Source organism: Hemibagrus wyckioides, linkage group LG01 (genome assembly GCF_019097595.1).
Source record: "Hemibagrus wyckioides isolate EC202008001 linkage group LG01, SWU_Hwy_1.0, whole genome shotgun sequence".
Lineage (NCBI taxonomy): Eukaryota > Metazoa > Chordata > Actinopteri > Siluriformes > Bagridae > Hemibagrus > Hemibagrus wyckioides.
In genome coordinates, this window is record NC_080710.1 from 4,676,011 (window position 1) to 4,698,875 (window position 22,865).

At 36.8% G+C, this 22,865-nt stretch overlaps 2 protein-coding genes across 3 annotated transcripts; both read left to right on the top strand.

Annotated features, from left to right (window-relative positions):
- Positions 1–4,842: 4,842 nt before the first annotated feature.
- LOC131359481 (receptor activity-modifying protein 1-like) lies at positions 4,843–10,152 on the top strand. 2 transcript variants are annotated; one of them, XM_058399502.1, is made up of 6 exons: positions 4,843–5,008; positions 6,401–6,436; positions 6,706–6,780; positions 7,980–8,015; positions 8,350–8,503; positions 8,911–9,042. In XM_058399502.1, exons 1-6 carry the CDS (start codon positions 4,951–4,953, stop codon positions 8,912–8,914), a joined length of 363 nt encoding a protein of 120 aa, XP_058255485.1. In that variant the 5' UTR covers positions 4,843–4,950; the 3' UTR covers positions 8,915–9,042. The 2 variants fall into 2 exon arrangements, with proteins under 2 accessions (XP_058255485.1, XP_058255406.1); XM_058399423.1 differs by having other exon boundaries at positions 4,849–5,008; positions 8,942–10,152.
- A 3,741-nt stretch (positions 10,153–13,893) lies between these two features.
- On the top strand, positions 13,894–18,236 carry LOC131356013 (endonuclease domain-containing 1 protein-like). The gene is made up of 2 exons (XM_058394769.1): positions 13,894–14,299; positions 16,583–18,236. Exons 1-2 carry the CDS (start codon positions 14,036–14,038, stop codon positions 17,219–17,221), a joined length of 903 nt encoding a protein of 300 aa, XP_058250752.1. The 5' UTR covers positions 13,894–14,035; the 3' UTR covers positions 17,222–18,236.
- The last annotated feature ends 4,629 nt before the right edge of the window (positions 18,237–22,865 follow it).

Genomic DNA, 22,865 nt, shown 5'->3' on the forward strand with positions numbered 1-22,865 from the left:
ATTTGATCGGGTAACCGTCGCTGTCGTGTCAGCTCGAGCCAATCCGGCCGAGGTCCTCTGCTATGTCTCATCAACATCAACAACAACATGAACGCGGGGGTTTCCACCTACAGAACTGCGGATGTTTGTCTTCGCATCATTCTGTGTCAAGTTCTAAAATACCTCAACCCAAATCACCACTTTGGGTAACAACCACAATGCTAATAATTTATGAACATTTTCTGATCCTTGAACCCTGAACCCTTAATAATATTGTAGAAGCAGGGAAAACTTGGGTTCTGGTATCCATATGGATATTATTTTGACACGTAGAACCAACCTAAAGAGACTAGTCACAACTTTTGCAGTAAGAAACATTGCAAAGAGGTCAAGGTGTTGACTTGGCCTCCAAATTCTCCAGATCTCAACCCGATTCACGTCAGACAAATCCGATCTACGGAGGCTTCACGTCACAAATTCCAGAGCTTTCACCATTTCACAACTCACGTGCTGAATCTTTTTATTAACCAAAATTTATTTATTTTTTTTTAAAGCTGTTCTTGTTGAGCATGTGTCATTCAACGTGTCATGATGTTTGGGCAAAATTTCAAATTTCAGACATTTTTATCAGACGACTTACGAACGGGGAAAAACACAACCTTCGTAATATACGAAAAGGTGGTAATGCGAGAGCTTTGAAAAGTGTGAGAGTTTTTTACCAAGTGTGAGACAGTGGTAAGAAAAATAGGAAAAACCACAGCTATACACACACACACACACACACTCGCACGGAAATACAGTATTTGCTAGTCGCATGCAAGAAACAATAAAGCGGTTATTTACACATATAAACACTTGGAATGTCGCTCGTTCAGTCAAATTAGAGGATGTTCACATCACACATCACATCACAGCGTGATGTTGTTTTGTATGTTTTGCAAAATTAAAACCTAAAATTTAAACCTTGCTTTTGTTTGGTAAATTGATGTAAACGGAGTAAATGCACATCGTTTTTTGGAAATGATCAGCTTTATTGGTGCTATAGAGTCTACAACAGCATGCTGTGTTAAGTGATTTGTTCTGCTCTTTAGAAGTTTACTTCCATTTTCTTTCCTTCAAAGAAATCTGGCAAAAAACTACAAGTGTTTGTTTGAATGAACCTCTAGATTTTACCAGATGACAATCAAATCAAAGCAGAAGCTGAGCTTGACTAATCCCTGCTTTGTGTTTCTCTCAGAATGCTAAGTGTAGACTTAGCATTTGTCCTGGGTCTGAGGTCAGGATGAGGTTGTACCGGTTTGCGTATGTTGCAGGTGTGTGCAGGTTAACCTTGGGGACTTTCTTAGACCTGTGGTTTTGGGGCACTGCCCATTGTTGGTAGGGCGTGTGCTGAAAGAGGTCATGTTGAGGTTAGTACTAAACTAATGATTTCTTCTTCTTCTTCTTCTTCTTCTTCTTCTTCTTCTTCAACCGAACATGTCTCTGCCGATTCGTTTTCTTTTACATAGCAATTCGTAGGATGTGAGGTTTGTTTTTTCACATCGTTGTCCCCCGCACACACACACACTTGGTGATCTGCTACTACAGCTCCTAACCTTCTCTGATCTATCAATATGCAAGAGAAATCAGATCAGATGTTTCACAGGTGCGGTTAAGAATCTTTGTCTGATCATGGAGCGTGTGAGAAATGTTTGCAAGTAATAGTGGTAAATGAGGTTAATTCTGCTTGCTGGGTTTTTTCTTTCATTTTTTTTTTGCACATAGGATGATGATTAAAGTTCACGACTCTTACCCATGCATGTCGCAGGCATGCTGCTCTCCCACGCCCTACATATTGTTTTGATCAGATTGTGGTGAGGGTGCCACATACATACACACACACACACACAAACACACTCCCACACATTATATAGGCAGCTACATTCATGAGGCTATAATGCTTTATAGACATTTTATGTTTCCTCAGGCCTAATTTCTGTATTCACTTGGTCACTTGTCTTGCTCTCGTTCAAAGGGACCTCTGTACCTTATCCAGAATGATTCTGAAGCATTCTGGGTAAATCTTATGAGAGTTTAGTCTGGCTTTACTGAAACTGAAATAAAGGCTTGGCTTTTAAAAGGATTTGTTGGTCTAGGTGTTGACGTAGTCTCACTTTCACTAGGATTCCATCAAGGTCCTGATTTGGTCTTTAGCTAGGTCTTGGATTTTAGACAGATGTATTATTCCAAATATATCTCAAAAAATAGTTTTTCTTGTTGCTTGAACCTACCTGGTTCTCCACTGACCTCTGACCTCTCTCATCATCTCATCAACTGCTTCATACTTTACTTTTCACTCACAGACTGAAAAAAACCCAGAAAAATCCAAAGTTTCAGCAATCAAACCAGCCAACAATTTGACATTTTCCTCTGATTATGACTGTTGATGGCTCTTCCAGTGTGTTTGTTGTAATGATGCCCCTTAAAAGTGATAAAATCCTCCTTTTGGCTTCCTTTCATGCTATGTCTTTTTATTGTTTGTCTGAACGGACGGAAGATGCACTGATAAGCTAAATATATACCATACAACTGCTGAATTTTGATAATTGAAACCGAGATAAAGGACGGCTTCATGGAATTTGTGACATCTGATAATTCGATTGGTTTATCTTTTAGGACCTGGAGAGCTGCATAAATCACCTGGATTAGAGTTGTTGTATTTACAACCTCGCTTAACCAATAAGCGAGGTAAGCAGCCACTTAGCCGACCAATACCAAGAAGCCTGTATAAATCATATAGCACTTATTAATTTTCTATCATATATTGTATGGTCTGTCTATAACCATTAAGATTTTAACATTATTATTACATCTTTTCAAATGTGAGGCCCCCCCATGGTTCATGAATAGTGGTACATTCCTATCGTACTGCACATGCGCGAGGTGTGAGCGATTCAAAGACGCTGTCAGATGAGAGTAGAGCAGAGGAAGACTTAGAAATAATCAGTGAAACGCAGCTACGCAAGTGGAGCTGAAAAAAGGAGGAGAAAAGAGGATATAAAAAAGAATGTGGATAAACTCCCGAAAGTCACTCATTTTTTCTCACAAAATTCCCCCCCGGGCCCCCAGACACAGAGCATTCATATTAAAATATCACCATAAATATGGGTAATTATTTGTAAATAATTTGTTTGTGAATTTAGTTTATTTGTTATTTTATTGCATTTAATTTTACATTAGGAAAATAAAAGTTCCACTTTAAAGATATTTTTAACATGCAGTTTATTTACAAAAAAAAAGAAAAGCAAAAAAAAAAAACAGAATAAAAAAATATATATAGAAAGAGAGTGTGTTGAGTTCAAAGGCCCCAAACCTGGAATCGCTTAGGGCCCGCAAATCACTAAGTCCGCCCCTGTTACGTCCACTAGGCTGTAGCGATGCATCAGACACACAGATACGCAGCGGCATGTCCAGCTTTAACTCCGATGATCTTGTTATTAACAGTCTCTGGTAGTGAAATGACTTAGGGGCGGGGCTTAAATATTTACATTTGGAATTTATGCGATATTCAGGTGTTGCAACGTCTGCAGACAATTATTTTTATAAAACGCAACCACAAAAACAACCCAACAATGTAAACCAAAGAAGAAAATGACATTTACGAGCAAATCTGTGGCACATGCAACAAACACAATGTCAATAAACATAACAAAATCTTGACAAAGGAACAGATAGGAAGCAAAATTTAAATATATGACATGGTCATGTGACTCCATGAAAATTTTAGCATAAGATTGGTAGATGTATAAAAGAAATAAATTAAATAATAATTAAATTTAAATAATTAAATTTAATTACAAATTAAAATATTAATGCTTTAATGATTAAGATTTGTTGTAATAGTGTGTTAGTTTATATAATGGTCTAAATATTTAAAAATAATTTATTAAAAGTCAATCTATATATTCAGGGCGGTGAAGGAAGTGTTTTTGTTTGTTTTTCACCGACTATTTACCATCTCTACACCTGTGTCACAAATTGCCATCTATTTATAGAAGGAGTCTCCAGTTTCAGCTCCACAGGTGTCTGTAATGTTTTTCTAGTTTCTGGGTACCATGTTCAACATCAAGGACAGGCTGGTGGCTGGGCGAGGAAACAAACTGGTGCAGTTTCTAGCTGCTTGAACGTAAGCTAATAATAACTTGTTTTTCGAACATCTCACAATATTAAATGTGTGAGGAACAATGGCACCAAGAATTTGGCCCAGGTTTAGTTTCTTTATGTGTTTGAACAAGCTGTTTTGTAGATTTTGTTCTCTTGATAGATAGATAGATAGATAGATAGATAGATAGATAGATAGATGGATGGATGGATGGATGGATGGATGGATGGATGGATGGATGGATGGATGGATGGATGGATGGATGGATGGATGGATGGATGGATGGATGGAGTTATTTGTCTTATAGGCCTCCTTTCTGCCCCAAAAGAGGAGAAAATGCCTCAGATCAAATGGACAAAAATAACGTAGGATACAACAGAACTTTTTTTCTTTTTTTTTAAGCTTTCCTGCCTCTCTTGAAGCTAAAAGAGGGGAAGTTGAACCAAGTCAAAGAAGGAAACAGCTATTTGTGTCAAACGGATAAGAGGTTTCAACCACTGAGACAAAGCATGCGTTACTTTGCCACACAATGCACTTTGGCACAAAAAGTGTTTTAAAGCATGGTAGTGTATTTTTTTTACTTAAAAAAACATTTTCTGTGAACTCCCTAAACACAATCAGCAGTACTCCGCCATCCCAACAGATCCATTAACAAAGAAAGGAAAAGACATGGGCGTTTTCTTTAACCCATACACACACACACACACTCCCACATATTCCTCTACATCCCCTACTTAAGGCTAATGCTGCTTGCTCTGAGTTGTCAAATCTTGATCATTCCCACACTGGCTCATACACACATCTGGATACGTACATGCTAGCAGAACAGAATGCTACACGTGATCTCAGGATTACTGTCTCTCCTGCTGGACCTGGCCTTAATTTCGGGTATGAGATCTATAAATTTGTCTATAAACAAAAGCTAATCCAAATATCTGTATATGCTATAGTAGCTCGGATATTGGGACAGGAAGAACGTTGGGTTGGATCTTTTAACCTTTTCATGTATGAACTGTATCTTATACATATTATTGTACAATCCACTTAAATGTTAAACACAAGAACCGTATATTTAATTTGAAATATTTCTGTTTTTAAAACTAAGTGGATTGTACTTATTTTGGGAAAGCCGGCAGTTTTAAAAAATTCAGTTCTTTAGTTGTTTTGTTTTTAAATTAATGCAGATATTTCAAATAATAATAATAATAATAATAATAATAATAATAATAATAATAAAGAAAATGCAAAATAGTATAAAATATTTTAAACGTTTAAAAAAAACATTTCTCTAAATACAAAATATAGCAGTGTATTGAAATGGTTGTGGTTGGATGAGGTATCTGATGGTAGATGAGGGAGGAAAAAATATTTTTAAAAGTATTAGAAAATCTTAGAAATATTTAAGAAAATTTTAAAATATTAAAAATGGAAATGTGTTTATTGGAGTGAAATGAAAAAATGTAATTTGTGTAAAATGTTTGAAAAGATAAACCAGAAATATTAAAAATTGCAGAATTAAAACAGAACAAAAATTCAGGATGGTCCCCAAAAAAGCCTTAAATTGTTTTTTACTGTGTGAAATCATTTTAAAAGAGAAATATTGCTGTGCTGTGAAATTGAACAAAAATGTAAACATCCTCTGGCACTGGACTTTCGCTTCATCCATACATGACCTACAGTTCAGTGTTGTGTTTTTGTTTGTTTTGTTTTGTTTTGTTTTGAGGTCCAAAAGCACCTTTTTTGGGAAAAAAAAAAAGTTTTTCTTTTATTTATTTATTTTTTTTAAAGAAATTTTAAAGAAATTTTTTCACATTTTGAAAAATGTTAACACATACAAATGTTATGTTTAGGACAGACATCTCGGTTATTCGACATACAACATCTGATATTCAGCACAATTTCTATGTCTCTGTTGAGATTCAAGCAAATTGTGTAATGTGATGTTAAGATTCTCCCCCCCCCTTTTTTTTTATTGGAAACAATGAAACGTGACCAAAACATTGTGAGGTTTCACAGAAACTTTCGCTTGTTGGGTCCAAGCAATAGCTCGAAGTACACAATGAGCAGGATGAAGCGAATACTAATTCTGAAACTCTCAAATATTTCTGCGCTTCTACTTTTCAGTCACAATGTCGATGATAATTTTATTAGTCATGAAAGATTTTAGAATCAGTTCGAAAAGAATTGAAAAATTTTCACTATTTAACTCTTAGACCTTACTATCATAGTGTGTGTGTGTGTGTGTGTGTGTTTTATAAAAATGTTTATGTCTCTTTCTAGGTCATACAGCAGAAATCCCTCCGATTCGATCTGAAGGTATGAAACTGACGATTGTGGAATTCTGAAATTCTTCCGGTTTTTATATTAGAATATAATATTTAATATTAAAACATTTTTTATACTCACTGCTTGGCAAATTCTGTTGTCTGCTAACTTATAAGTATTTTTTATATTCATTTATATAAGTTATATTTATATTATTTATTATAGATTTATATGCTTTCATAGCAATTATTTTTATATTAATTAATATTATTATAATTTTTATTTTTATTTATTGTTATTTATTTTATTTTTTTTTACAGATGGGGTTAAGAACGCAATGACCAAGCTTCACAATTCTTCACATATTCCCGGTGTGAACGAAAAAATCTTTGATGGTAAACTATTTTTTTTTTGTTTGTTTTTTTTGCTCTCGTAAATTAATGGAATTGATTATTTTATTTATTTTTTTATTTTTTTTTTGCATTGATTTCTACATCCAGATGCACAGTGAGGGATTTCAGAGGTGTTTATATCAGTGATGCATTTGTAACTTGAGAGCACAGAGAAGATATAGAGAAGATTTTTAATACACAATTACAAAACTGGAAAATTAATGCTTATTTGCTCAACACGGTTGTAAAGAGAGATTATTTGAGTGCTGTGTTATTTTGAACATCAACTGAAACTCTTAACCCTTTTTTATATAATCTGAATACATGTATAGATTTTTCTGGTCGGGGTTTTAGAAACCGGAAGTTAGTGATATTCGACGAGAAAAAAAAATCAAGAACACAACCACAATTTTGTTGCGAAGATCGCTCTAAATGTTAGTCCACAAGAACACAACGCCCCAAGGGTTGACCACAAAATCCACCGTTTAAGGCAATGGAAAAAAATTGTTTCTGATTCAGTAACTGGTGTATATCAATCAAAATCTGCTCTCCCACTGGGAAGCCCTCTCTCTTGAGACCACGATTGCGACTTTAAGCTGTGTGTTCCTGTTTCCTGTTTCCTGCTTCCTGTACCGTCTGAGTAATTTGGGAGATGGTAGGCGATGGCTTGAAGATTTGCTGATGCCATAGTGAAAGCCTCGAATGGTCATGAGAGTTCCTTTCATGCTGTGTTACACTCAGGGATCAGCGCAGATGTTTCGGATGCTGCTGCTGTTGGGTTTTATTCAGAATTTAAACCTTTTTTTTTTTTTAAAAATTAAGTAATGACTCAAAGTTTTATCACTATAGCTATAGTCAGTAGTTACAATCACCAGTTGCTGATTTGTTTCCTCTATAAAGACACACCTTGTCATTGTGACCACAATTTACGATCCAAAAATTTGAAAATGTCTTACTATAGAAACCAAAACGTATTATTAGAACTTCTATTATGCAAACAAAAAACGATAAAAAAAATCTTCTGACCAACCAGAATGGAAAATTTGATTCTATTTCAAAAAGAATTTATGGGAAAAATTTTTTATCTGGGTGTTTAAAAAAAAAATCAACGTTTATTTTTTGCTTTTTTCGCGAAATGTAACGTTTTTTTTTAGTTAAAGTTAATTTTCATTTTAAATTTTAAAATGTCTTATTTTTTTCAGAATATACCAAAGACAATGCTACTTTTGAAGATCAAGGTAAGTGTGGATTTTTATTTGTATGTGCATAAAGTATAGGATTAATAATCAATCAATAAATAAATAAATAAACAAATCATATGTTTTATCCATTTATAGTTACACCCTCCCTCCCTCTTTCCCTCCCTCTCTCTCTCTCTCTCTCTCTCTCTCTCTCACCTTCCTTCCCCATGGTACTTTACTTAAAGACTTTCCCATGGCGCAAAAGTTGCGAATTGCTATTAAAGAGCTTTAATATAAAATTACTGTGTCAAAAAAATACATATAAAAAAGATAGATAGAGAGAGTGTGAGTGAGTATACACTTTTGTTCAATTTTTCCATCTTTTTTCCAGAGAGTTTCCAGAATCAGGAGAAAATACATCACTTTGGCAAATGTAATGAAACATTATTAAGGATTATCGGAGAAGAATACTGTTTGGATCATTTCTATTTTCTAATGTCAGAACTGAGGGAGGAGGACTGGTGCAACTGGGAGATGGTGTTGAGGTAAGCAAATAAAATGTAATTCATTAATTAAAAAAAAAATAAAGATGTCTAGTTGTATAATGTGTGTGTGTATATATATATATATGTGTGTGTGTGTGTGTGTGATGCACTTCTAGCAGTAGTAAAAAGGACAGTAAGATGATAGATGGCAGTTCTGTTGCTCTAGAAAATCATTGATGGTTATAAATAATATCAGCACAGTCCATGATGATCATGTGACCTTTTGACACTCTAAAGCCACGGTTTACTGAAACAACAAGCTTTTAAAGCCGGCGTTTAGGGAGGAAGTGTGCAAAGGAAAAGCTGCAGTTTGCTTTACAACCAAGTGTATTCTCATAAACACAGCATTAGTATGAACATGCTTTCTTGCCTTGTAATTACTGACAGACATTTCCTTCTGCTGCCAGATAAGATATCTGTGTCCTTCTGCTCTTTTAGTTATTACAATTATCTGACCCACTGCATGGAGGAGATTTGTGCTAAATTGGCACTTTGTTACTACCCAAACCCTGTTGTGCAGAACATGTTTGTGAACGTCCATGAGAAATACTTCAGCTTGTGTGGCACTAAAGAGGAAGTTCTACCAGATGCACCGGCGAGGGTTGTACTGGTCCTCACCCTGCTGCCTGTCAGCGTCATTCCCATACTGGTCTATATGGTCATCTGGAAGAGTAGCGTTATTGACTGAAAAACGCAAAGACACACAATGTCATGTTATTTTGTGTTGTTGTTTTTTTTCCGATGGATGTATATACAGGATGTCTGCTGTTTCTAGTGAAAAATAAATAAATAAATAAATAAATAAATAAATAAATAAATAATCCACTACCAAGAATAATAATAATAATAATAATAATAATAATAATAATAATAATAATAATAATAATAATAATAATGATAATAATAATAATAATAATAATGTAGTTGAATTCAAGCAAGGATGTTGTATACTTTTTCTTTTTTTTTACTTTTATGTTGATTAACCACAATTGTACATAAAATAAAAGTCGGATTTGTTAGTTAGCTCCTGTCATTTCCATCTTAAGTGATACCTGTAGACTGGAGCAGCACTATATATGTAGCATAAGCGGCACATACTACTGAACAGTGAAGCCACTATTTTCAATAAAGAGCATTTCCTCTGTACAACATGAAATCTTTTAGCTCACTTGCTAAGCTGGCGTCATACCTGCAGATGTTTCTATAGATCGGCCACCGATATCGCTTCGGATTTTGCAGATCGTCATCATGCTGGTTGCTTCGAATGTTTACAAAACCGAAGAGAGAGAGGATTAACTGGGTCAGGGACGAAGACACATACAGAAGAACTAGAGTACACAAGAAGCTAGTTATTTGAACTCACACACTCACAACACAGACACTAAAATTAAGACTAAAATAAAAAATGTGTTTGATTCCGGTTTGTTAAACAGATAGAACTGACTGAAATCAATATTCAGTAAAAAGAAAAGGAAGTGAAGATTAACAGTGTAAAATAAGTTCTTGGTCATTGGTTAGTTCTTGGTTTGATTAATTGTCCTGTTTTGTGTTATTGCTGTAAACTGTAACTGCAATTGAACTACTCATGATTGTATAGTCAATCTGTGCATTTTTTTGTGTTTGAAAGCATTAAATATATTTGAAACCAACAGCGTCATGACCTTTTAGCATAATCAGCAAGGGACTGGGTAAAAGCCGAACACCGGAACATTCAACTTTATTCAAATTTAACTTGTGAGCTAGTATAAAGAGACAGCAGAGAGATCGCGAGATCATATCAGGACTGGATTGAATGTTGTGATGTTTCCTGATTCCTGAAGCTGTCTGTATTTTTTTTACTATGTGTCTTTCATGGTTAAAAAGTGAACATCAGGTTAAATAATTAAAAAAATATCAGTTATATCTTTAGGATCTAGAAAATGACCTCAGATGCAGACTCATAAACCATAAAACCTACGGAAGCCAAATTGAACGATAACAAAATGCATCAGTCGACCTTTGCAGTGACTTCTGGTTAAGTCTTGCTGAACATTTGACATCCTAGTTCATGTGACACACTATACTTGCTTCATAAATGAATTTGGTAAGAGGAAGTTGATATGAAGGATGATATAATATTGAAACTCAGCATTATACATTGGGGGAACTGCCCCTGGTTTTGATGGTGTGTGTGCTTTTGGGAAATTCCCAAATTAGCTTTTTCCACTTTGGGTGTTGAGCAAAGCATTTCATCAAGACGCCTCATTCTTGTTATAAGACAGAAGAATTTATCAAACACACCCACACATGATTTCTAATTATTTTTAACAGATGTGGTGCATTATCTTCTACATGGATCAGATATCCAAAATAATCTTCCATCATTATTTCCAGTCACGAAATCAGTTTGTCTGGGGCTTCTAAAGTCGCACAGACTTCAAAAAAAAAAAAACTTCTGTTTTTCCATGTTTCATGTCTACAGCAGTTCAATTTGCACTGATGTGTATTTGCAGGCAGTCCTGGAAAATGGCAGGAAGTGCGGCAGTCAGACAGATCGGCTTCGGGTCCCACACCCCGTTTACTAATCTAGAGTCCAGTGTCTTTTCTGTTGTTTTTTTTTTTTTTTTAGGAAAGACCTCCTCCTATCATGACAATTGGTGGAAAACATACACACCCTTAGTGAGAAAAAGGAGGTAATTCCCTGAGATAATTATAACATGATAAAAAGGAAACAATTCTGGTGATTTATAGTAGTGCAACTGCACAGTAGATCACTGGGTGTGTGTGTGTGTGTGTGTGTGTGTGTGTGTAGGTGGTTGAAGGTGTTTCTGTTACGAAGAACCCTTTTGTAACATCACTGCCATCTCCTGGTAGAACTGGTGAATTGTGGTTTCCAGCATCTTTCTAATACCACCACTAAACACGGTATAATATAGCATAACGGAACAGCTTTAGCTCTGACTGTTACGAAACATAGCATTGAAGCACTTCTGCGAAACAAGCAAGTTCCTTTTATCACGTTACAACAACCACAAACAGTTGTTTTGCTAAGTCACCACTTTTAAACCATAGTGTGCAAAGATTTCTGTTCTGTTTCCCTTGGCCAATAGATTTCTTTTGAAGCTATGTTTTATTTATTTATTTATTTATTTATAGTCTATTAAAGTCACTCTTAAGAGATGTGAAAGAGAGAAAAAAAAATCTATAGAGAGGGAAAAAATGCTGATAAAAAAAAAATAGAAGGAAAGAGTTAGATCATAAAAAGAGTTTCTCTTTGTTCTACAGCTTTGGGGATTTATTTCCTGTTGAGGGATCAGTGGAGATCAGGAAGGGAAGGAACACGTCAAATCAAAGCCCCAAGTATTAGATAATGCAACAACTTTGTTCTTGAGCAATATAAAAAAATAGCAGTGTTAGTTAAAGAGCCATTAAGAATGGTATTAAACTGTAGAGAAATGTCTTTGAGGTGATTTACAGATTCACGCTACCCAAAAACATTGCACTTCACTGAAATTCTAAACTCTTCTGAAAGGTTATCCCCTGTCTGTGAAATCCTGGATATTTTTAATTTGGCTGTTTTAGGGGTTTTTACGTGATTGATAGCGTAATCACTGACTTTCACAATGAGTGATCTCTCATAGGAAAGCGAAAATACAAAATAAATAAAAAAAAAAAAAAATCTTGTTTTGAGGTTGCCAGATTGGATCTCAATTCAAGCCAGTTTGCACTCTTTACAAAATCTGTAACTAACTGAAATGAAAGTTCATGCAAGTTTACTGAGATGCATATCAGAAAAACAACCAAGTAGATCATATTCATAAAAGAAAAAGAAAAAAAATGGGGAGGGGGGATTCTTATGTCGACAAATGCATGTCATTACTATGAGAAAGAATCTTGTTATTATGAATAAAGCAGATATATTGGCTTCAGCAGTCAGATGCAGCCAAGAAGAGGGCAAGAAAAATCCCACGGAAACAGCTGATCTATAAGAATCACTTTATTGATGACACACTGATGTGTATGATATTAACTTTTGAACATAAATTTAAACGTAATTTGATTGGTTCATTCTGAGCACACTCACAAGCAGGTTGCTGTAAGTATGTATTTTTTTTTTCTTTTCGTTTTCTCCTCGTTCGTTTCGTTGGTTCCTATATCACATTAAAGAAAATGAAGGAACACAGAGTTGTCTATATGAGAGAAGAAAGCCATTTTAAGGCAGAGGGGGAAGGGGGGTGTCAATTAAAGGCATTGCACAAGTATTTGAGCCAATACAACAGTCTAGAACATTCTGAAAAAAAGAAAGAAACCAGTGGTGTACCAACAACCAGACCTCAAACAGCTCGGCCAAGGAGAACACCAGCAGTTGATGACAGAAACACTGAAAGCTGTGAAGAAGAAGAAAAACAGTAGTCAGTCACATCACCAAGTGTCCACAGGGCAGGGGTTTGTTTGAAGATGACTTGGAGAACAAAAATAGGTGTAAGAAATTTAGAGAAGAATTCCTGGAACCAAATTTATCATTTATCCAACCAAAGTGATGGAAAAGTGTGGCAAAAGAAAGGATCTGCTCATGACCCAAAACATTCAATCTCTGAAACATGGTGATGGTAGTGCCATTGGGTTTGCAGAGCTGCTTCTTGAACAGACTTTCTAATCTTTATTAGAAACAAACAACTGAAAGAAGCTGTGCTACAAACCTGGAAAAACATCACAGAAGAAGAATACTATAAAAATAAAAAAACATTAACCCTAACCTTGTGGGGGTTTTTTACACTTTAATATAAACTATATTGCCAAATGTTTTGGGACACACTTTCAGGTGTTGTTTTTCAGGGATTGGGCTCGGCACTAAGAGTTCCTTTCACTGGAATTCAGCTCTGGATCTGCTTCAGCTTCATACCAAGACATTTTGGACAATTTCATGCTCCCAACTTGGGAACAGTTTGGGGATGACCCCTTCCTGTTCCAACATGACTGCCCACCAGTGCACAAGGCAAGGTCTATATGAGCGAGTTTGGTGTGGAGGAACTTGACTGGCCTGCACAGGGTCCTGACCTCTAAGGGGCCGAGCCCAACCGCTGAAAAACAGCACCTGAATTCAATGCTTTTTAGGGGTGTCCCAAAACTTTTGGCAATATAGTGTACTTTTTCTCAGCTAAACATCAAAGCTGTCAACAAAGTTTTAAGTTGTTTAACACATCTGGATGTAATGAAACTCATCCTTAAATTCTAATATTTGGTCTCAAATTCATCTTTTAATCTCAAACCCGAATTCATTGTATAAAAAAAAAAAAAGGATTTCAAATACTTTTAGAGAGGAATGTATGATAATGTCCAGTTTCGATACTGATACAGGTATCACATAACGTGGCAACACATTTGTGAAAAAGCCGTATCTGGCAACCTTCACGTTTTCTCTCACGGCTGGTTGGTTCCTATCCACACAAAGACGCGTTTATAAACCCAACTTCCCTTAAAAAAATAAGTCTCACGAGTGAAGTCAACATTTTCCCAGAGGCAGTGGAGAAGATTTAAAGTCTGTTATCAGACATGCGTTTTGTTCTGGCGCTCCTGAGCGCGCTGCTCACTCTGTGTGAGGGAGATGTCGGGGATTTCTCGCCGTGTTTGCGCTTCTTCTACCGGGCTCGGCCACCCACAGGCATCGTGGGAACTCCGATCTGTCAGCGCTATGGGAACCTCTACCATTTCGCCACGCTGTACAGCCGGGAGCGCCGCACGCCCTGGTTCTCCGGGTACATCTTCTCCATGCCGCAGGGAAAGCGCCCCAGAGGCGAGTGGAAATACGAGCCACAGGTAAGAGAAGAAAAAAAAAAACCTCACCCCTGACTGTTTTTTAGGGGAAACGAGCTCGTGCTCAGAAGTCGTGTCATATACTAATTTGCATAGGTTATATATACACACAAGAAGTTTTCAAAAAAAAAAATATTTAAATACAAAATACATTCGGGTTTTTTAATATATATATATATATATATATATATATATATATCCAGGGCTATGTGATGTGTGCAAATGTGTTTTTATTATTATTATTATTATTATTATTATTATTATTATTATTATTATTAATTAATTTATTAATTAATTAAACCACAGCAATTAAGCGACACACACCAACAGTGTATAAAGAATGGCACGCGCGCGATACTTTTTCATCAGTTTATTATTGAATGAAACAAGTTTTTTTTTTTTGTTATCGCGATTTTCACCTGTATACATGTTAAATTATCAGAATCTGTGTTTCTCTGAAGACCTTCTGACACCGGAGACTCCTTCCATTAAATGTTAAATGGACTTCTTAGTAAATCATTGATGATACAATTTCTTAATTATTTCTTAGTTATTAATAAGAAGTTGTCTTTGGTCATAGCAACTAACTGTTTATGCATTTACAATACACTGTCACTTCAAAATGATGACTGGTGGTCAGTGATTGTTCGTAGGAATGAATGGTGATGTGATTGGCCTTCATCAGTGATCAGTGATCAGTTGAGAACAATGGTGTGAAGCCAAAGTCAAAGAAGCTTTACAGCTTGGTCAGGCATTAAATATTGCACAAGCCTCTTCTTTCAGTTCCAATAACCAGCTGCATTGCATATCAAGTGCAGGACAGTCGATACAGTCTGCTCAAAAAGTTACTTGTTTTGCTTCAAGGCTCTTGTTTGTAAGAAAAGGCATCTAAAAAGTAACAAAAGTCCATTATTGAAATATTCACCTCTAAAACCAAACCCAGTCTCACTTCTATATAACCTTCTGTGTATTGATCTTAGAATCACAAGTGGTGCTGCTGTGCTTCAGTTCCAAACAAGTCCAAAACACTCAGATTCTGTTGTGGACACAAAAAGTGGTGCAGATTGTTTTTGTATTGCAGATTGAAGAAGTTTCAATGACAAAATGAACATTGAATACATTTGGAAGGGAAGCTTAACGTGAAGAGGAACTAGATTGTGGTTTACCACACACAGAAAAATAAGTGTTAACATGATCTGTCACCCACTTAAACCTTTCAGTGTTTACTGCACAGCTCTATGTTTTCTTAATGTGTTAAGTTGACTTTTGACTCACTTCATGCACGCAAACTTACAATAAGTGTCTGTGGTCTTCATATGTGATGCCAGAATGACTGTTTCTGGGCTTTTTTTTTGTGTGTGTTTCGTTTACTTGTTCTTCCTTTCGGACACGAATGTTGATCTGATAACATGTGCACTAACACTACATTTGCACGGCAATATCACGTACTAGCACAACTTCGAGAATCCAAATACTTCAGATATTAAAACCGCTAATCAAGGGTGAGCAAAAACTTTGCAAGTGAGCATTTGCAGGTCTGCAGAATGTGTGAACAGGCTTAACACAGCAAATCTGCATTCCCATCATTATAGAAACAAGTTACAGAAAAAAAGAACATAATACGGCAAAATGCGTTTGGCAAATTTCTCCCATATTTTATTGATCATAATTACTGACAATTGTTAAACGTATGACCTCATATAGCTACAGGAAACCAATCCCGCACTTTTCAAGTAGACTTGACCAAACAGTGTACACAAGGTCCGCATTGGCCACACAAGACTCACCCATGGCCACCTGCTAAAAGGGGAAGAACCACCACTATGTCAAGCCTGCAAAATACCTACATCAATAAAACACATTCTACTCCACTGCCCTGCCCTGAGCACTATAAGGCAGAAATTTTATTCAGAAGACACTTTAGAAAATATCTTCAAGACAGCTCCACCGTACAAGATTTTGAACTTCTTAACAAGCATAAACCTCAAAAAACTTATATAAACTCTTCTTGCCATCTTACATGTCAGTGTAACCCTATCTATTGAATATCACCCTATGTTTTAACTACATTCAAACTTTTGCCATAATATAGCCATTGAAGCTAACATGGCATTAAAAAATCAATCAATCAAACAATCAAAACCTCATATAGCTGATTACAAAGCATAGGTCAGAGGAGTATGGTCAGACTGATTTGAGGTGATAGGAAGGCTATTAGCTCAAATAAATAAAAGGTAGACTGGAAAAGTTGAGGTTTAACATCTTGTGTGTCTCCTTCTCTTCCAGCTAGCCAACTCCAAGGCTGACGGCAACATGGTTCGGTTCCCGATTCCGCCTGCCAAATTGGACCAGAATGTAGTGGAGAGCCAGGCAGTCCAAAAGGACTATACCAACTCCTCCTACACACGTGGCCACCTGAACCCCAACCAGCACCACAATGACACCATTTCACGCCGCGCCACCTTCACCCTCACTAACGTAGTCCCGCAGAAGGCTGAATCCAATCAGGGTCCATGGGCCAAACTGGAGAATCACGTCAGCAAGATCCTCCAGACATACTGCCTGGGTGAGGCGTACATAGTGACTGGAATGATTCCATATGAAAAAGACCGCTGGCTGAAGGACGAGGGCAGAGTGGCCATTCCCGAATATATGTGGTCAGCTTACTGCTGTCAGAAGTACAGCCAGAACCTTCCAGAGAGCCTGAAAGGCATGTTCCCAACGTTTGGAGCAATTGGCAGGAATGATCCGAACAGTACCCAGGAGATTGTACCGGTGGACCCGCATAAAAAGAAAGAAGAGCAAGGATACGATGTTCGGTCAATGCCACTGCCGGATTTGGAGGGGTACTTGAAGGAGAGATACAGGATGTCCATCAGTGTTTTCGATCAGCAGTGCTCAAGGGTATATCCAACAGCAAATTGATTTTTTTTTCCAGAATAGACAGCATTTCGATCTACGAAACTGTTCATGTCAAACATCAAATTGTTTTCAGGATAAAATAATACATGATCTTAATGTAGCACACAGGTGCTAGGTCAGCTTATCCTTCAAACTGTGACTGTTTACACTAGCATGCTTCGAATGAACCAAATAACTAATGTTTGTAATAACAACTGAGCTTGTGTATACACAAGGTACTGTTTTCTAAAAGATTTCACAGTAAATTATTATTATTATTTTTAAATGGATATAGATTAAGAGTAATCAAAACAATCAGTAAAAATATTTTAATATTCTGCTTATATTTTTTATTTCTCAGTCATGTACATGATATGGTCAGATAATTCTATTGTATCTATAACGGAATAGAATTTTAAGCACTGGATTAACTGGTCTATTCACTTGCAAATTACAGCCTGGAAGTCGATTTTTTTTCTTTCTAAATAAATTAAATGATTAAAAAACTAGCCTATTTTTTAGATTCTGCCAGCAGATGTCAGCATTTGGTAACGAAAACTATATAGAGAGCAAGATCACAGTCTTCATGACTTTCTTTAAATCCGTAAGGATCCTAGCGTTTAAGTTGTTGTTTTTGTGTTTTGCAAGTGAATGTACCATTATACCTTAATACTGTGAAAAACAATTAGCAACACCTTTAGCAGTCGAGGACTGAGGGGATGTCTTTTTGTTAAACTGTGTTCATCTCTTTAGCACAGTTTTAGAGACTTGTATAAGATTTGAAAGCTGTTCTGGTGGCATGTGTTGGTACAAACACCATAAGACACCATGTTTTTTGTTCTTTTTTCTTTTCTTTCATCACCAATTCTACCTTATACCTCAGGGATAACTTTTTTATTACCTCAGACTAATGTGTCTTTATGTATAAATGTTTGTATTCTAACTGCATTCACATTTTTATAATTACCTGAATCTGAGAATCTGAATTAAAAATCCAGGTGAAAGTTCGAGAACTTCCACCAATGGGTATAATCAACAAGGCTTCATGTCTATTGTTTGTAACTGTGTGCTTTGTATAGAGAAGAAACAGGAAATGAGTGTAACCTTAAACAGAGAGTCTTAATATTGAGAGAAAGGTGCCCTCTATTGGCATGGAGGAAGTCCTGGACCGCTTAAAGCTGTGGTAGCAACTGTGTTTTTGTTTTTTGTCATTCTGCAGTCAACAAATCAATGTAGCTAAGAAAATTTTAATTGCAATTCACGATTATAAGCATGTGTAAATGGGATATTATTGTGTTTTGGTGTTGGGGAGACTTGACTTGATCTCCAAAGGTGTCAAGTTTTTAGATTTGTTAAGAAGTGATCCATCGTAGCTACCATACTTAACCCATCCCATTCTTGACCACTTTATCATTCATCTCCATTCAAGCAGTGTAGGACGAAGGCTGGAGACACTTGGAGGGTTATTCTTAGGCTTTAAAACACCCCATTTAGTTCAGACTGCAGGATTTTCAGTGATTCATATCTAGATAATGAGATCGCCGAAGAAAAAAATTGTGGTCCTTCACAATGCCATTAATCTTCACAACAGCCTGTAGACCTCCAGCCAAAAAAACAGCCCCAAGCAAATCACTGATCCACAGTGAGTTTGGGTTTTTTTAGTCATACAATACAATACAGTCTCAGTGGGGTTTTTGGCCCTAAAGTTTAATTTAGGTCTCATTTGATCACTAATTTTAGCTCCAGTAAGTGGTTCGAGAGCTGTATTTATTTGGATTGCTCTCAGACAAGGCTTGCTTGTTATGGGGTCATTTGTATGTTAGATCAGCTTGTTTTTATGAGGTTGTTCAAGTTATATTTTTCACTGGAATGTTTACATTATTGTGAGTAACAAATATACACTCATTTTTGCTTTTTATTTTTTCATTTTTAGAAGGTGTATATCCTGCTTAACCACAATATCATTGGCAGCCATCAAGCTGGTGTAATAGATTTGTAGAAAATTCTATAAAAGACAACTTTGCACATTCTGGTAGGAGTTGTAGTTAAAAGTCATCACCTTTTTGAAGTAGAGGATGAGCTCATTGAAAAACTTGTACTGAAGGTCAGGACCCCCGCGAGACTGGCGGCCATGTTGCCATCTTCAGTCATGACGATGTCAGTCGCAATGCAGTGGCCTGCAGGCTGTGAGATTTCAACGCTTCAGACACTGAGAGACAGAGAGATAGAGTGAGAGACGAATAAAAGAAGACAGGGAATTATGTGGGAGGACATAAAAAAGGGGGGAACGGGGTCGTGACAAACTGAGTTTCTGTGAAAGCGGATCAGGAACTCATCTGAATGTGGACAATAAAGTCTTTGATAGGGTTTCCAATAGATACTAATTATTAGAACCTAGTCAATGTTTACATTTCTGGCATTTGGTAGATGCTGCTAAGGATTCTAAGGAACTACGGATTCAGGGCCTTGCTTAGGAGCCCAGCAGTGGCAGCTTGGTGGACCTGGGATTCAAACTCACAACCTTCTGATCAGTAGTCCAACACCTTAACCACTAAGTTACCACATCATAAACAGAGTGATCATGTGATTTATCATTAGAAACCAGGCTCCATGAAGAATAATGCGACGCTGGCGCTTATAACCAAGAATCTCAATTATTATCCATAGCCGGGGTCAATACACAAGCAGGCAACGTCGATGCAATGAGGAATACTTCTCAACAAGACTTAGAAACACTAGGGAATATGTAAATAAACAAACTAATCTACATAGAACATACATACATCTGCATAGAACAGGTGAACACAGTAGGATAATCAGCCAATGACATGAGAGCAAAACAAAGGTCAAACTTAAACCAAATGCAGTGCTGGAAATCACAGTGAGAGTTTATGATAGGCCAGCTGAAGCCTACCTGAGGATCATATGTGTCTTTGTGTAGATCCTTTCTCGATCGCTGATTTTGTCTAAATGCCATTGGAGGAGAAACTAAATTCAAAGCAGAAGTGACAAGAAGTAAATTGCTCATAAAACATTTGACTTTAAAACATAATGTCTGTCAAAAAGTAAAAAAAAAAAAAAAATAGCATGACTTAATAAGCCTGGAATTCTTATACAACCAGCAGGACGAGCAGGATGCAAGTGGGTAAATAATCTTTATTAAGGGCAATCCATGATACAGTCCACAAGAGAAACTAAACTAAACTAAACACAGAACAGGTGCTCACAGTAGGATAACAGACCAATGGCAGGAACAAAACAACAATAGAGTGCTGAGAAGAGCACTGCATACTGAGAAGGCTGTTTTTTTGCCATATTAATGAATTAAATTATGTTGTTAAACTTGAGAAATAATTTATTGCTTAATGATTTAAATCCTTTTCAGCTTCGGAAATGTGGAGACAAAAAGACCTCCTTTAACTAAGCTATTCCTAACTGACTTTTCTGTGACTTCTGTTGCACCTTGACTGTTGTTTCTATCACAGCCAAGTGAGCACAGTATGGTGTGTCAGTGTGTGTGTGTGATAGAGAGAGAGAGAGAGAGAGAGAGAGAGAGAGAGATTTGGAGCGTGTATGTTATCTGTGTGATACTTTCTGGGTGTCAGCACTGTGCTGTGATGCTAAGAAGAGCAGACAGCTGCTTAATCTGAGGTTACCAGCTATGCTCTGCTGTTCTTACACACACATACACACAAACACACACACACACACACACACGCACTCCTAACATATACTAACATATAAACACTCAGTCATCACCCAGACTTGTAGAGTTTCCTATTACTTGTATATTTCCCTTTTAGGGGTCCAAGCATCCACCATGCAGGACTGTATTATAAATTATATGTATTATTTAAAAATTATATAATATATTCTACCATTCTTAGTTTGCAGTCATGTGAATGAGCTGAAATTTGAGTTTGCAGCACAGAAGTTTCTTCTAGCTCAATGATGGATGGATGATGCACCATCTACAGCAGCATCCTGAGGGGCCTGAAGGGGAGGTCAGGGTTGTTGGGGGTGGGTTGTATGTTTAGCCTCATTGAGCTACCATGCAACACTGTGCTTCTCTAGCTTAGCAGCATTTCATAATGATGATACGATTTCATTTAGCTTAGAACATACCTGTGTGAGAAATTCACATTCGCAATTAAAGGTACTTCTCAACATAGGCTTGTCTTAGACTGTAGAATAAGTCTCAAATATTTTCAGACTAACAAACGCCCACAGCTCATTATAGTCTGGCTCAGTGTATTTCACTTCAGCTCTTCAGCTTTCTTTATAGGGCTCCAGACTTCCTTTAGTGACTGTATGCCACAAATACCAAATACCAGCAATTCAGTAGCCTTATTCCAAAGATACAGTTATGTTTTCTGCTGAAACTATACAGTAATTGTGTGTAATTAGGGTCTGTGCATTGAAGTGTATGAAAATGAAAAAGAAAATGGGAAAAAAAACACACTGTCCACACTCACACATAACGCCCTCTCCCTGGCCCTGCCCCAAGCCCTGCCTGTACATTATGTCCGGTTTCAACTGAAAACAAATAATGACTTCGCGATTCACCCGTCCCAGATTTTCTTCAAGGATGAAGATCATGAAGATCTCTGGGCTCTCTGACTGGCTTGAAGGAAGTCGCTCTGCTCTCATGGACAGAGCAAACAGAGAAACAGACCCAAGGAAGCAAACAGAGGACGGCAAGAATCATCCGGGACCAAGGGCAAGGAGGTTTGAGTCAGAAGGAGTGACGAGTTTCATTTTCTAGCATCTTATAGCGATGACAAATAAAATAATGAATTAATTAAGCAGGATGTAAAAGAATTTGAGTCATACTGTGGAGCTGTGGAGACAATCTGAACTGAAAAGGTCACATCATTTACGACAAAGGATGCCTGTATTTCCTCTCATGCCATGGTCCATCTTTTATACCATCTTTATTCATTTAGATATGAACTGGTTTTACATTTAATAGTTACGAAAAAACTTTGCATGAAAGATTATGAAGGTAATTGAAGTTTATACACACTAGCATTCCTCGATTTTAATTATAGATGACTGACCGTCTTTGCTTAGATATGAGCTTCAATTCCAGGGAAAAATTCCAGAGTTTCGTGCCCTGCCACACTTTTACTGGTGTATTATTTTCTGCTAATGACCATGTCTGGTGATTCCTAGCTGTGTGTGTGGGGATTCCAATTTTATTTTCAGTCCCATCGGATCCAGTCATCTTTGCCAGCTAGGATCAAGCTAATGCATACGGACAGAATTATGTATTGGTCTGTAAAGTAGAGCGTGTGTGTGTGTGTGTGTTAGATAACAAGCTTTCTCACCTACATTCTTCAGTTTGCTAATTAATTCACTGGTAAGGACTGTGATGATGTGAATTCCAGTTTCTTCTCTCCACCTTTTTTGTTCTCCACCTTTTATTTATTTGTTCTTCTCATTCTCATTTTGCCCGAAGCTAAAAAACCATTGTCTCACACATAAACCCGCTTTAAAATCCCACAGCAAATTGTTAAAAACAAAACTAGACTTTTTAAACAGATCTTCTTTTCATTTCTTTTTTGTATATCTGCTTCTGCTTCTGTTTTTATTCCTCCTTTCCACCCTCGCTTGCTCATTGTCCTAGCCCCCTCCTTCGTTCCCCCTCCCCTTCTTTCTCCTGCCC

Excerpts from the sequence above, each read along its gene's own strand:
- LOC131359481 (XM_058399423.1), top strand. The coding sequence starts at position 4,951 with ATGCTACACGTGATCTCAGGATTACTGTCTCTCCTGCTGGACCTGGCC. Across the intron at positions 5,009-6,400 it reads GGACCTGGCCTTAATTTCGG|GTCATACAGCAGAAATCCCT; the intron begins GTATGAGATCTA and ends GTCTCTTTCTAG. Across the intron at positions 8,016-8,349 it reads TGCTACTTTTGAAGATCAAG|AGAGTTTCCAGAATCAGGAG; the intron begins GTAAGTGTGGAT and ends TCTTTTTTCCAG.
- LOC131356013 (XM_058394769.1), top strand. The coding sequence starts at position 14,036 with ATGCGTTTTGTTCTGGCGCTCCTGAGCGCGCTGCTCACTCTGTGTGAG. Across the intron at positions 14,300-16,582 it reads AGTGGAAATACGAGCCACAG|CTAGCCAACTCCAAGGCTGA; the intron begins GTAAGAGAAGAA and ends CTTCTCTTCCAG.